Genomic DNA, 12,183 nt, shown 5'->3' with positions numbered 1-12,183 from the left:
GCACTTCATTGAGAAGACGATGAGCATAAACCGTCACTTTAATACAAACTATTCACCGTGGGGTTGGTGATGAGAAAGATCTAATGTCTTTATTGGGAATTTTTGCAAATAATGACAACTTCTGCACTATTTTATTGTACATGACTGAGAGCGTTACTCGACTGGAACCTTCCAGACACTTCCACATTTCCTGTGACCACACAGAACCGCTCTGGTTTAATCCTATTACATGTCGAGCACAAAGGAAAATAAGAGGTTTATGTCCGGGCTCCTCACAGACCGAATCTCTTTCCCTCGAGACGTCAGGAGAGTGACACATTTGGCTACTTTGACATCGGTTCTTCATAGCTTGCCCTGGAGTCTTTTATGGTGAGCTGAAAAAAAGGAGCAGACATTGATAATAGGCTTGTCTGTGAGGGCTGAGGAGATGCTGATGGTGAATGAAGATGGGGTGGATGACATAATCCAGAGATGGGTGAGTAAACAATATTCTATTCCTTTACACAGTACACAGACTCACTTATCCCAGTGATACTGTGGGGGGTATGAGCATCACGTGAGAGGAACCTTTGATGGGTGAAGTATGAAATCAAACAAATAATGAGTTGCTAGCATCAACGCACACGTGTGTTCCAAATGACATACTTCCGGTAGTACACTAATAAATAGTGCTCTCATACATTAGGACTCTTACTTGTGTAGTGCAGGAATTTAGTGTTGTTTCAAATCGCACGCTGCTGTTCTGCACTGACCGGAAATAACCTCAGCATGTGAATGCATCACCAGCCAAAATATCTGCAGCTTTAATTACTTTACCCAGAAATCAACGCGTTTTTGTGACCTCTGTTTAACACACTCGATGAACACTGATTCTTCGGTCCAGCAGCAGTCGTGAAAAAGAAAACACTTTTATGTGGTGTTCAGGAACAGCTGCAGCTTCCTCAGAGGGCTTAGTTTGAAAATGCTTAGCTCCGCCCCTTTCTCTAAGTAGCCAAGATGGCACGGTTTAGGGTGTCACACCTCTTTTTTTGGACCATGGGCATCATCCTGGTACTTATAGTACACTGCATGTTTCTGTACATGACAGTATGAACGAACTGATGCACTCAAAATAGTGAGCGTTAGTACACAAGTACGCCATCTGGAGCACAGCACAGGACTGGCATACTGGTATCTAATGCCATCTTCCTCACTCACTACCATGACCTTTAAGAATAATACAAAATGAAAATGTCAGGAAAAAGTCTATTTAAAAAAAAAAGAAAGAATTGTTTCTCATGTTCTATTCTGAGAATATACAGAGAACATGCTGACATCTAGTGAGAACAGAGAGGTGTTATAAGTCAATTTATATTCCTGTTTCTAACATAAACCCAGCTTAATTAATACTGTTTATCAGACACAGTAAAAGATACGTGATAATCTTCCATTCCTGTATTTAGCGAAATATTCCAGCAGAAGAACTGAAGCCTGAGGACTACCAGCAGTTCATGATTTTGGGATCTGCCTGTCTCGATGAGGGTGACAGTGAACAACTCCTGAAATTCATCCAGGATGAGAAAAACCAGGTATTTCTGTTCCACCGCCAACACAACTGAGAGCACGAGACCGTCTCCATCCTCACTAGCACTGCAGTAGTCACGCCTCACAGAGGTAACAGTAGATCGACAGTGTTGATCTGTCCTACGGCACTGAAAGCGTGTCCACAACAGCCACGTACCTACTGAAGCGAACAGCGGCAGCCACTTCCCTGCTACACAACTATGCTAAACACTAAGATGCAGTCACTCCTCGGTGTGGTCCTGACCTGAAGGTGTGGAGGGGAAAAACAAGCAGATATTCAGTCAGATTTCTCGCTCCACTGATAAACCCTCCTCAATACGGCGCTCCTCTAAGTGCCCTTGGCTGTCCCAATCTCTCCACGCTTCATGCAGTTGTGCGTAAAGCTGACTTTTAGAAGCACGAATCATCTCCTACATCCTTCCTCTTTCTGAGGCGAAAAAACAATCTCGAGGGGTTCAAATGATTGATTATCAAATGAGAAAATCTCCGGCTTTCAACATGGACATCAGAGAGTAGACTTAGAAATGGAGCGAGATACAAGTTGTGCAGGGCAACGCAATTTCTTCATGATGTATTTATAGTGAAGGAAATGCAAATTACAACAAATTACTCAGTTCTATTGAAAAGATATACTCTTTTGACAGACTCCTCAATGTTTTACAGACAGTCATTTTCAATGAAAGAGGCATCTTACAAGAACTATTTACCTATAAAAACTGCTGACATGTTCATTATGTTGTCAGTATAAGACAAACTTCCTCAGACTTGAAAAAACGAACTTAGTTCTCATTATAGAGAAAAATGGAGTCAAACATATTGCTCAGCAGGTCAGCTGAATGTGCAAGAACACGAAAAGGTCTTCAGGGAAGTATACAATTCAACATACAGATTTTTTTTTATTTTTATTTTATTTTTTTTTTATTTTATTTTTTTTAACCAATAATAAATGTTTGATGAATGAATATTACTTGGGCTTGATTTCCTTTCAAACTAATATTTACCCTCAAATTTGCATCCAAATTACATAATTCTTTCCAGGCAACTGAACATGATCTAAGTGTTACCCACGACAGCAAGTCATGGTAGTAAACTACTATCAGACATCGGTGTGGGATGGCAACTTGTCTTGACCTGAGCCATCCAACATCTATATTCAGAGCTCCCTCTCAGATATACATTAATTCAATTCAACTTTATTTATATAGCGCCAAATCACAACATAGGTTATTTCATGGCACTTAACACCTTAAAGTCCTTACAGCAAGACTTTACAATATTATACAGAGAAACCAACAATTCAACAATTCCCACATAAGCTAGGAGGGAAAAACTCCTCTTTAAGGGAGAAAAACCTCCAACAGAGGGAAGAAAAACTCCCTCTTGACAGGAAGAAACCTCCTACAGAACCAGGATCAGAGGTGGACGGCTATCTGCCTCGACCAGTTGGGGTGAGAGGAGAGCAGAGAGAGAAAAGGACAGCATAGAGATAGAAGAGAAGAACTGTTGGTGGAGACGACAAGTGCAGAGCAGAGACATGCAGCTCCATGACGGGACATCTGCAAAAGAAAGAACAGAAACTACGCGAGCGAGGGAACTGAATGGAGACAACAGATAATAAGAAGAAGGTATGGGAGAGAAAAGGATGGTGAGGTATGAGTCAGTTAAAGAGTAGGAGGAAAGAAAAGAAGCTCAGCATGTAACAAGGTCCCCCAGCAGCCTCGTCCTATAACAGCATAACAAAGGGTTGGTTCAGGTCTACCTGAGCCAGCCCTAACTATAGGCTTTATCAAAAAGGAACGTTTTGAGTCTAATCTTAAAGCTAGAGAGGGTTTCTGCTCCTCGAACACAAACTGGGAGCTGGTTGGTTCCACAGGAGAGGAGCCTGAAAACTGAAGGCTCTGGCTCCCATTCTACTTCTGGAAACTCTAGGAACCACAAGCAGACCAGCGTACTGAGAGCAAAGTGCTCTGCCAGGATTATATGGTTCTATAAGATCTCTAAGATATGATGGAGCCTGGTCATGTAGAGCTTTGTAAGTCATCAAGAGAATTTTAAATTCTATTCTTGATTTCACAGGAAGCCAGTGAAGAGAAGCTAAAACTGGAGAAATATGATCTCTCTTGCTAAATCCCGTCAGTACTCTTGCTGCAGCATTTTGGATCAGCTGCAGGTTTTTAATGAGTAATTTGGACATCCTAACAGCAAAGAATTACAATAATCTAGCCTAGAAGTAACAAATGCATAAATACATTTTTCTGCATCACGCTGAGGAAGGATTTTCCTGATTTTATTAATATTACGTAGATGAAAGAAGGCAGTTCTGGAGATTTGCTTTATATGGTGTCTAAAGGACAAATCCTCATCAAATATGACTCCAAGGTTCCTCACAGTTTTGCTGGAGGCCAAGACAACGTCATCTAGAGTAACTAAGTGATTACAGAAAGAGTTTCTGAGGTGTTTAGGACCAAGTACAATAACTTCTGTTTTGTCTGAATTTAGAAGCAGGAAGTTTTTGGTCATCCAGGCCTTTATGTCTTTTAGACAGGCTTCAAGTTTTACTAACTGATTAGTTTCATCTGGTTTTATAGAAAGATATAGCTGAGTGTCATCTGCATAACAATGGAAGTTGATGCAGTGCTTCCTGATGACATCTCCTAATGGAAGCATGTACGACGTGAAAAGTATTGGGCCTAACACTGAGCCTTGTGGAACTCCATAACTAACTCTTGTTTGTCTGGAAGACTCATTGTTGACATGGACAAACTGGAATCTATCTGATAAGTAGAATTTTAACCAGTTTAATGCAGTTCCTTTAATCCTCGTAACGTCTTCTAATCTCTGTAATAAGATCGTATAATCAATCGTATCAAAAGCAGCACTGAGGTCCAGAAGAACAAGTACAGAGACGAGTCCATTATCCGAGGCTAACAAAAGGTCGTTAGTAACTTTCACCAGTGCTGTTTCTGTGCTATGATGAGCTCTAAAGCCTGACTGAAAATCTTCAAACAGATCATTCCTTTGTAAATGATCACAAAGTTGATTTGCAACAACTTTTTCAAGGATTTTAGAAATAAACGTCAGGTTGGAAATTGGTCTGTAGTTTCCTAAAACAGCTGGCTCAAGAGTCGGCTTTTTAAGTAAAGGATTAATTACAGCCACTTTAAAAGCCTGCGGTACATAGCCAGTTACAATAGATAGGTTGATCTGATCTAATATGGAAGTATTAATTAAAGGGAAGACTTCCTTAAAAAGTTTAGTTGGGATGGGATCTAGCGAGCATGCTGATGAAGCGTTTGGTGTTCAGCTCCACTGATTGTGGACCTCTGCAGGTTTCGGAGAGACCCAACCTGCCCGTCCTGACACTCTTAATCACTTTTTGTTTCTTCAGTCTGGTGGATTACACTTGTTGGTTGTGTGTTTGACGCAAAGCAAGTGTGAAACTGCACTTCTTGTCGCACGCAGCTGTTTATGCAGTGCTGCATGCAAATTAGAGAGGAAGGCCCGGCCACACCAACACGGTCGTTTTATGATTACTGAGGATACATATTGATTATTTTCTCTTCCACTTAGGGGATGGTGTCGTCTATGGGTTGTGTTCTCCTGACTCCTCTTGTGACTGAAGTAGTTAAAAAAGAAAGGATTCTTGATCCCTGCCAGGCTGTCATCACACATCTGACCAATGTAGGTACAGACAGTTTATTCCATCCCTATAATGAGACATGCTTCTTGTCTTAAAATGTCTGTTATGTTGTCCAGACCTGCAGACCTAATGACCTCCTGCACATCTTGCTTGAGATAATTGACGGCACTGATCCAGGTGCCATTTCTGAGACTGTATTAGCCCTGGTCCCACATCTACTAACAGGTGACTCAACTCTTCATGCAATGATAACCTACCCACATGTGATCAACACTTTCTATAACATCTAAAGCCCTTGCATATTGTATAAAAATGGGTAAGCTTCTCTAATGATATCCTGTTGCAAAGTTAATTGTTACATTTGCTCAAAGTATCACACTCATCATACTTGTGATTCCTGAGAAAGAGGACATATAATAAACTATATCAAGGCAAGTCTTGTTAAGTATAATGCAAATTCTTTAAACTATGAATGCTAACATTATCTTTAAAGTATACTTTATTCTTTCATATTTTTACTTTTCTAGTTCGTTTTAAGTCAAGTATGTTGTACATCCATAAAAATCCGTCATGCAGCTAAATGGATGTGTGGAAGTTAATTGGCTTGTGAGGTGTTTCTGCTATAAATAATATAAAAGATACAAATACAGTGGACAAACTAAAAGGTAAAATGCAATTCCACTCAAAAGCCTCACAAACTACAGTCTACAAAATACGTTGAATCAACACCACACTAAAAAGGTTTCAGCAAACACAAACACATTAATGAGTGTAGGAGGTATTCCGGAGTTGCTGTATTAGACTGCATCATATAGTGCAAGTACAGCTGGTTTACTTCGTGATCAAGAAAATGCAGTTCTTGGGGGAAAAAAAAAAATAAATAAATAAAGTATTTGGCTCCCCCTGCTGTTCATTTATGTTAACTGACATAAATGTTTCCTTTCTTTGAAAAGTCCTTTTCCGGCTGGATGAGAGGAAGGCAGCAGGAGTGGGTTTGGCTCTGTCGGCCCTGCAGGAGCAGCTGTCCCGGCTGCCGGTGCCTTACACCCATCAGCAGGAGGAGGCCGATGCCTACGGTCTGTCTCGCTGCTGCACTGCATTGGCTGCGTTCACGAAGCCTTTTGTCGAGGAGGTGAAGAGGAAAGATGGAAACTGCGTTCCCACCGCCGAGGATGAGGAGCTGAAGACCGAGCTTCTGAAGTTGTAGGTTTCTGTCTCCACGTTTGGTTGTGTTCAGTGTGGAGTAACTGGACGCTACTAATGATGAATACAAACAGATCGACTCTCTTTACAGATCTTTAGGGTTCATTGACACTTCAAATTTTCCCTTTCCGTAATTTAAATGTACTCTTTCTTTTTTAGTAAAAGTATTTTGACCATTCAATAAAGTCTTGTTATACTCTCAAATATTAAATTAATTCAAATTAGACCTTTTGTCTTGGTTTTGTGGTTATAATGGTTTTATAACAATAAAATAGCCGTGATTCTTTTCTCCATTTAGCTGCATGAGGAGCTTGAGAGAGCCGTTGCTCGAAGCTGAACTGAACCGAGACAGAAAATCAGCATTGTGGCTCTTTGCAGTAGAGATAATGGTAAGAACAAAGTCTTCATTTCAACCACTTTTTTTTTTTAATAAAGAAAAGTGGATCGTGGAAAAAAAACTGTAGTCCACAAAGTCACGTGTGTGCACTGCAGGTCACTCTGCCTGCCATCAGAGAGTCGCTTTCAAGGCTCCTGTTCTTCAGCTCTCTGCGTAAAAGCACCCTGATGGACAACAGTCAGTTCACGGAGTCCAGGGCATGTCTGGCCTATCTGCTGTTCGTCCAACTCATAACCATAGACAGCTTTCCAGCAGTATTCAGGTGAGATGAAAATCTACAAACTGGTACATATTCACTGACTCACATGGCCGTACATAGCAAACCGTTTACATTGCACCGTTCCTGCCGTTCCAGTCCCGTATTTGTCCTTCAGCACAACATGGAATACATCAATCAGCTGCTCAGTAGGTAAGGTGTCAACACAATACCAACATGGTTTTTGTTTTAAACGTTATTCACAGCATCTTGTCATTTTCCCACTTTAATAGCAAAAAGGAATCCCACTTGCTCAAAGGATTGGTAAGGCCCCCGTCAATATGCAGAACAATCTCAGCCATTACAATCCACAAGCATGAAATCAGAAATGATTTGTTTTGGGCGTAATTGTGTTTTTTTTTTTTTTTACTCAGGCACTGTTTGGAAAAAGCTTAGAGAGTGTGCCGGACAACAGCCTTCCAGTGAGTCTACTGGAGGTGAAGAGCTTCTGTTCTGTGCCACAGGTAAGACAAGCATGTCGTATGTTTTTCAGCTGTAGCAGGCGACTGAACAACTGAACACAACCTGCACCGCACCAAGCGGCAGGCAGACACAGTCAGTCACTGCAGCTGCTGATCATAGAGCAGGATTTAGCAGCAGAAGAGCCAGATATTTCTAAAAACAGTCTGAAATTCACCAAAACAATAGTCCAAATGATTTTGTTGCACCCTAACTGCCGGATGTACAAAACGTTAAAAAGTGATGTCAATGGACTTACCCTGTTATTTCTGCTGCCTCCAAGAGGAAAAAAAACAGGTGTTGTAAAACGTTTACCACAAAATAAGCAGTTGATCTACAGGGCTCTGAAGGAGGTGATGAGACTTCTGACTTGATAAATTGGTTGTGGATTAGATTTAAACATTTTTGAAATAGGAGGGTTTTTTTTATTATGAAATATAAAGCTTTAAATATTTAGCAGCCACTGCTGTGACTAGTTATTGTAAAAAAAATAATAAAAAAAAAAAATAAATTCAAATAACAACTACTGTATGAGGCTGTGTTTCACCACAGTGAGTTGTGCTGTGCTGAAATCCACAGAACCTGAGGCAACTTCTCATTGACTGCCCGATGCAACATTTGGTGAGTATACAATTATGCTTGATTAGAGGAATTTAATCTACAAGTACATGAAACGGTGAAAGGCATGAATTTGTTGGATTTTCTTTCACTGCTTCTGCAGAGAGAATCAGGACTGCATGTTTTCCAGCAGTTCATCAATAAATTAGACGCTCAAGCAAAGCACAAATTCTTCAGGTGAGAATGATCATCAAAAAAAGAAATGTTACCAAGATTTAACTGTAAACTTTACAGGTTTAAAATGAATGCACATCTTATCCGTTATGGTTGCGCAACATTTTTTATTTTTTATTTTACAGCTTCCTATTGAACACTTTCACTTTGTGGTTTCTTTTTAGAATGTATCCAGTGTATAGGCTAATACATTTATTCCTACTTCAACTTATAACTATTGCTTTCCATCTAAAAATAACATTTCATTAATACAAAACCACTGACAGTCTATTTGACATTTATCTATATAAATATTCACATCTATATTATTTTTCTTGCTGTATTTTCATAGTATTTGCTGCAGCTCTATCTTCTACTGACCAACCGTATAATGGTAATTAATAATGCTTCTTTTGCAGGTTCATGTTAAAAACAAGCAACCATGCAGGAGTAGAGAGTTTTATAGTTAAGAACATCAGAAATCAAATAGAATTCTCCATGAAGGTACTAAAGTTACATTAATAGTTTTATAAAGAATTCAACAAGCTCTTGCTTTTTGTATTTGAGTTTGATGTGATGATATTATCTTAACATGAAATCCATGATTACTCCTTTCTAGCCAGGAAATGCGAATGAATGGTTCTTGGGAATGGAGTTTCTCTCGTTGGTGGGACTGGTGCTATGTTTGCCACAAGGTGCTGAAACAGATCTGCTCAGCAGAATGGACAAGTGAGTAATAAGAACAAGAGTTTAACGTACAGACAGGCCTGCTTATGTGATCCATTCATTTTTTTTTTTTTTATCACTGTACCTTATTAACATTCTGATTAATTAAGTTAAGTTACAGACTTCTGAGGCTACTTGCAATTTGGATCTCCTGTTTAGATTCAAAACAGATACATCCAGATTGAGTTGAAAGAAATGCTCTGTTGTTGTTTATCCAGGATAATGGAGAGTCTGAATCTCCTACGCTTTGTGCTCATCAGAGACAAAGAACTGAGGAACAATGTAGGTCAGCCTAATTCATCACTTGTCTGCCATTCAGCCCAGACCATGCTGCTGATCTACTCTTCCTTCTTTCAGAAAGGTGTGTGGGAAGAGTTGTGCAGAATCAAAGACGAATACCTCAAAATGCTGCGTGTGTGTATCAGCATATCAAGAGGATATTATTCCGCTGAACTGAAAGCACTGAAGGAGGATCAAAAGCTAAAGGCAAAAGGTAGGAACTAGCTGCTGATACGTGCAACAAATTTCATTGAAATAATTTTTCACAAAGGTTCGATAGTCTCATTTTATAACATCATCTATCTTTATTGTCCGCCAGAAGCAAGAGATGCTGCCAGATCCACCAGATTGGTCAAAAGCCTCACAGTAAAACATGAGAAGGTGTCCAATATGTCCCCAGAGATCCAGCACCAGGTACAGAAACTTTTCCAATTAATTTTTGTTTTGGCTTTGAACTCTGTATGAATCATGAGCTGACTACTGCCGTGTCCCTCAGGTGTTGCAGAGTGCATTGGTAACATTTGACCTGATGGAGAGTCTGATAGTCCGTATCGAAGAGATCACAGAGGAGAAGCTGACCAAACTAAACTGATTGTGTCACTGGGTAACTTTCCTGAATACACAATTTTTAAAAAAAAATCTGTTTGACTAATTGAGGAAAAGCATGCACTGAATAGTAGGACTTTTGTCTATGCCAAAATTGTTGTGAAAAACAGAAACAAACTGTAAATTGAATCAAATCCTTTGTGTATTCACCACGTGAGGCTTGTATCCGTCAGCATCAAATCAAATAAAACAAGTTGAATCCCCTGCTGACCTTCAGAGTATGTCTCTTAGCATTTCCCACACTGGACTGCTTTCAATAATGTGAGCCCGAGCCCGAGACATCCGGTCCCGGATGCTGTCTACATGGGGCTTACTGGTGGCCTGCAGATAAATGAGTCTTGGTTTAATTCATTGTATCACAACGGACGAGATAACTTTGGTTTCTATCTTTACCTTGGCAATGGTCAGCATTCCTTTGACAACATCGGCGTGGTTTCGTACAGGCAGGATCCTGAGATTGCTGCCGAAGAGTCTGAAAGAAAAAAAAGTGACTTCCTCCGTTCTTGAAAGTTGGACTGGACAAATACATAAAATCTTAAAACTGCGATGCCTATGTGACCAGAAACATGGTTACCTTAGAGGTTGCACCCCTACAGTTCACCTGGGGAAGTGAGTGACTTTGTAAAGAAATGACACCCAGCCATTTATCTACCTGTGCTGAATCAGAGTCAGTGTTTCCAGTTCCTTTTTCCCATTGAAGGGAGCATGTAGGAGCAGAAAGCAGTTCCGGTGGACTCGCACAAATTTCTGTATCTTCTCAATCAGCACTGATTCCTCCAAAGGCTCTGGGAGGTCTTGAGGCTCAACCAACAGAAATGCAGTACCTAGCCGATAAGTTACAAATGTCCCAAGTTATTAATGCGAACATTATATTCAGCTAAAGACAAAATGGCTTTACTTGTGTGAGGCTGACTTTGGCCACAGCATCCATTACAAACACGCTTGTGAAGAACTTTTAAAGTTGGTGTTTTTGAGAACATTTAAAGATTCAACAGCAGCTTCTCGAAGTACTTGTGTAAAGGTGATGTCTATAGGGTTGGTATTAAAGGAAGAAAATAGAACAGCTTTACCTGACAGAGGGAAAATAAAGGCTCCGGACCCAACACTGTCTGAAAATCTGATTCGGTGCTGCTGTGAGTTGAGCATCCTGTGAGTATCATGGTTCTGATGAAATAAAGATAATTAAATCAACTTTAGCTTCTTCTTATTAGCTTAACACCTTTTTTGGGGGGGCGTTTGTTTTGGTGGTAGTTGGGTTAGCTACATAGCTAGCAAACTGACATTCTTCACGTTATTAAAAAAACCAGCTATCAAAATATTTGAACGTTATTAAACCCCCTAACAATACCTGAAGCGATGTGCTCACTATAATTGTCGTTTTCCACGGCGGAGTCGCTGCCATCACCTGCTGACTAGTGTCCTGATAACTTCACTCTGACTGACAAACAGCTGTTCTGTTGGAGGTCGAGTCAGCTGTTCCCCGCTGAGGTCGCACGAGTCAACCGCCTTTGCATCCGGAATGCAGCACGAGCGACTTTTCTTTTATTATTTTTTTTATTTTTTTTACATGTCGTCAGGAAGCCGCTAGAGGACGCTGTGATATCACTTTGTTCTCACTTTTATCACGTTGTTTTAGAATAAAAGGTTTGTTTTTTTGTGGCTGAAAATATTAAAACCAAATAAAAGCCTACAACTAAGATAACATCTCTGAATGCACAGGTGGGCTTGTTTAGATAATAGGTAGGTGTGTGTGTGTGTGTGTGTTTTGTGAAATAAGTGCACCATCACTGCTGATTGACAGCAACTGTAACGTGTATTTTGTTTGATGAAATATCCCTTTTTCACAGGAGACATTTTGCCTTGTCAGAGTAGAGAAAGCATAAATGATGGCTTCCAGTTAGGGGAGGTCGTGCTTCTGTACATACTAGTTCTTTGACTCACTGTGAGACTTAATTAAACTGAGCCATCGTTAATATAGCCTACCTGTGCTTCCCCTTCTGCGTCTGTGAAAGAAGACGGCACCTTTTTCATGGCATTTACAGGGTAACTTGTCATTTAAGGGCAATCACAGGTCTAAGTGAGTACAATGGTGGAAGAAGTACAGAGACTTCACTTAAGTTTAAGTATTAATACAGCAATGTAAAAATGCCTCATAAAAATTAAATGTCAAGCATGAAAAACCTTAATGGGTACAAAACTACAGTAAGAGCAGAAAAATATAGTTAAAATATTAAAGTAAAAACGTCCTGGTTGGGTCCCTCTGACGGATATATTATTATATAT

The 12,183-nt window shown here is 40.0% G+C and overlaps 2 protein-coding genes across 2 annotated transcripts; one reads left to right on the top strand and one right to left on the bottom strand.

The window, feature by feature from the left end:
- The first annotated feature begins 420 nt into the window (after positions 1 to 420).
- Positions 421 to 9,886, top strand: LOC138198530 (glomulin-like). The gene is made up of 18 exons (XM_069149972.1): positions 421 to 475; positions 1,443 to 1,568; positions 5,134 to 5,244; positions 5,320 to 5,428; positions 6,157 to 6,406; positions 6,705 to 6,795; positions 6,899 to 7,065; positions 7,159 to 7,212; positions 7,293 to 7,323; positions 7,434 to 7,523; positions 8,098 to 8,139; positions 8,240 to 8,313; positions 8,709 to 8,793; positions 8,909 to 9,018; positions 9,234 to 9,297; positions 9,373 to 9,508; positions 9,614 to 9,708; positions 9,791 to 9,886. The coding sequence occupies exons 1-18, from the start codon at positions 428 to 430 to the stop codon at positions 9,884 to 9,886; spliced, it is 1,779 nt and encodes a 592-aa protein (XP_069006073.1). The 5' UTR covers positions 421 to 427.
- Positions 9,887 to 10,056: 170 nt separating this feature from the next.
- Positions 10,057 to 11,358, bottom strand: LOC138198529 (protein SPO16 homolog). The gene is made up of 5 exons (XM_069149971.1): positions 11,249 to 11,358; positions 10,971 to 11,064; positions 10,553 to 10,724; positions 10,294 to 10,372; positions 10,057 to 10,221 (listed from the first exon to the last, which is right to left on the bottom strand). The coding sequence occupies exons 1-5, from the start codon at positions 11,300 to 11,302 to the stop codon at positions 10,114 to 10,116; spliced, it is 507 nt and encodes a 168-aa protein (XP_069006072.1). The 5' UTR covers positions 11,303 to 11,358; the 3' UTR covers positions 10,057 to 10,113.
- Positions 11,359 to 12,183: the final 825 nt, after the last annotated feature.

The sequence above is a fragment of the Embiotoca jacksoni genome, unplaced genomic scaffold, assembly GCF_022577435.1.
Source record: "Embiotoca jacksoni isolate LCO1_2020_lvr unplaced genomic scaffold, fEmbJac1.0.p SCAF_16, whole genome shotgun sequence".
Classification (NCBI taxonomy): Eukaryota; Metazoa; Chordata; class Actinopteri; family Embiotocidae; genus Embiotoca; species Embiotoca jacksoni.
This window is presented reverse-complemented; position numbering and strand designations above follow the sequence as displayed.

What these genes read in the sequence shown, in the direction of transcription:
- LOC138198530 (XM_069149972.1), top strand. Translation starts at nt 428, where the DNA reads ATGCTGATGGTGAATGAAGATGGGGTGGATGACATAATCCAGAGATGG. An exon ending in ATCAATCAGCTGCTCAGTAG is followed by an intron (nt 7,213 to 7,292) that starts GTAAGGTGTCAA and finishes CCACTTTAATAG; the next exon opens with CAAAAAGGAATCCCACTTGC. An exon ending in CTGCTCAGCAGAATGGACAA is followed by an intron (nt 9,019 to 9,233) that starts GTGAGTAATAAG and finishes TTGTTTATCCAG; the next exon opens with GATAATGGAGAGTCTGAATC.
- LOC138198529 (XM_069149971.1), bottom strand. Translation starts at nt 11,302, where the DNA reads ATGGCAGCGACTCCGCCGTGGAAAACGACAATTATAGTGAGCACATCG. An exon ending in CTTTATTTTCCCTCTGTCAG is followed by an intron (nt 10,725 to 10,970) that starts GTAAAGCTGTTC and finishes CTTATCGGCTAG; the next exon opens with GTACTGCATTTCTGTTGGTT. An exon ending in CTGACTCTGATTCAGCACAG is followed by an intron (nt 10,373 to 10,552) that starts GTAGATAAATGG and finishes TTTTTCTTTCAG; the next exon opens with ACTCTTCGGCAGCAATCTCA.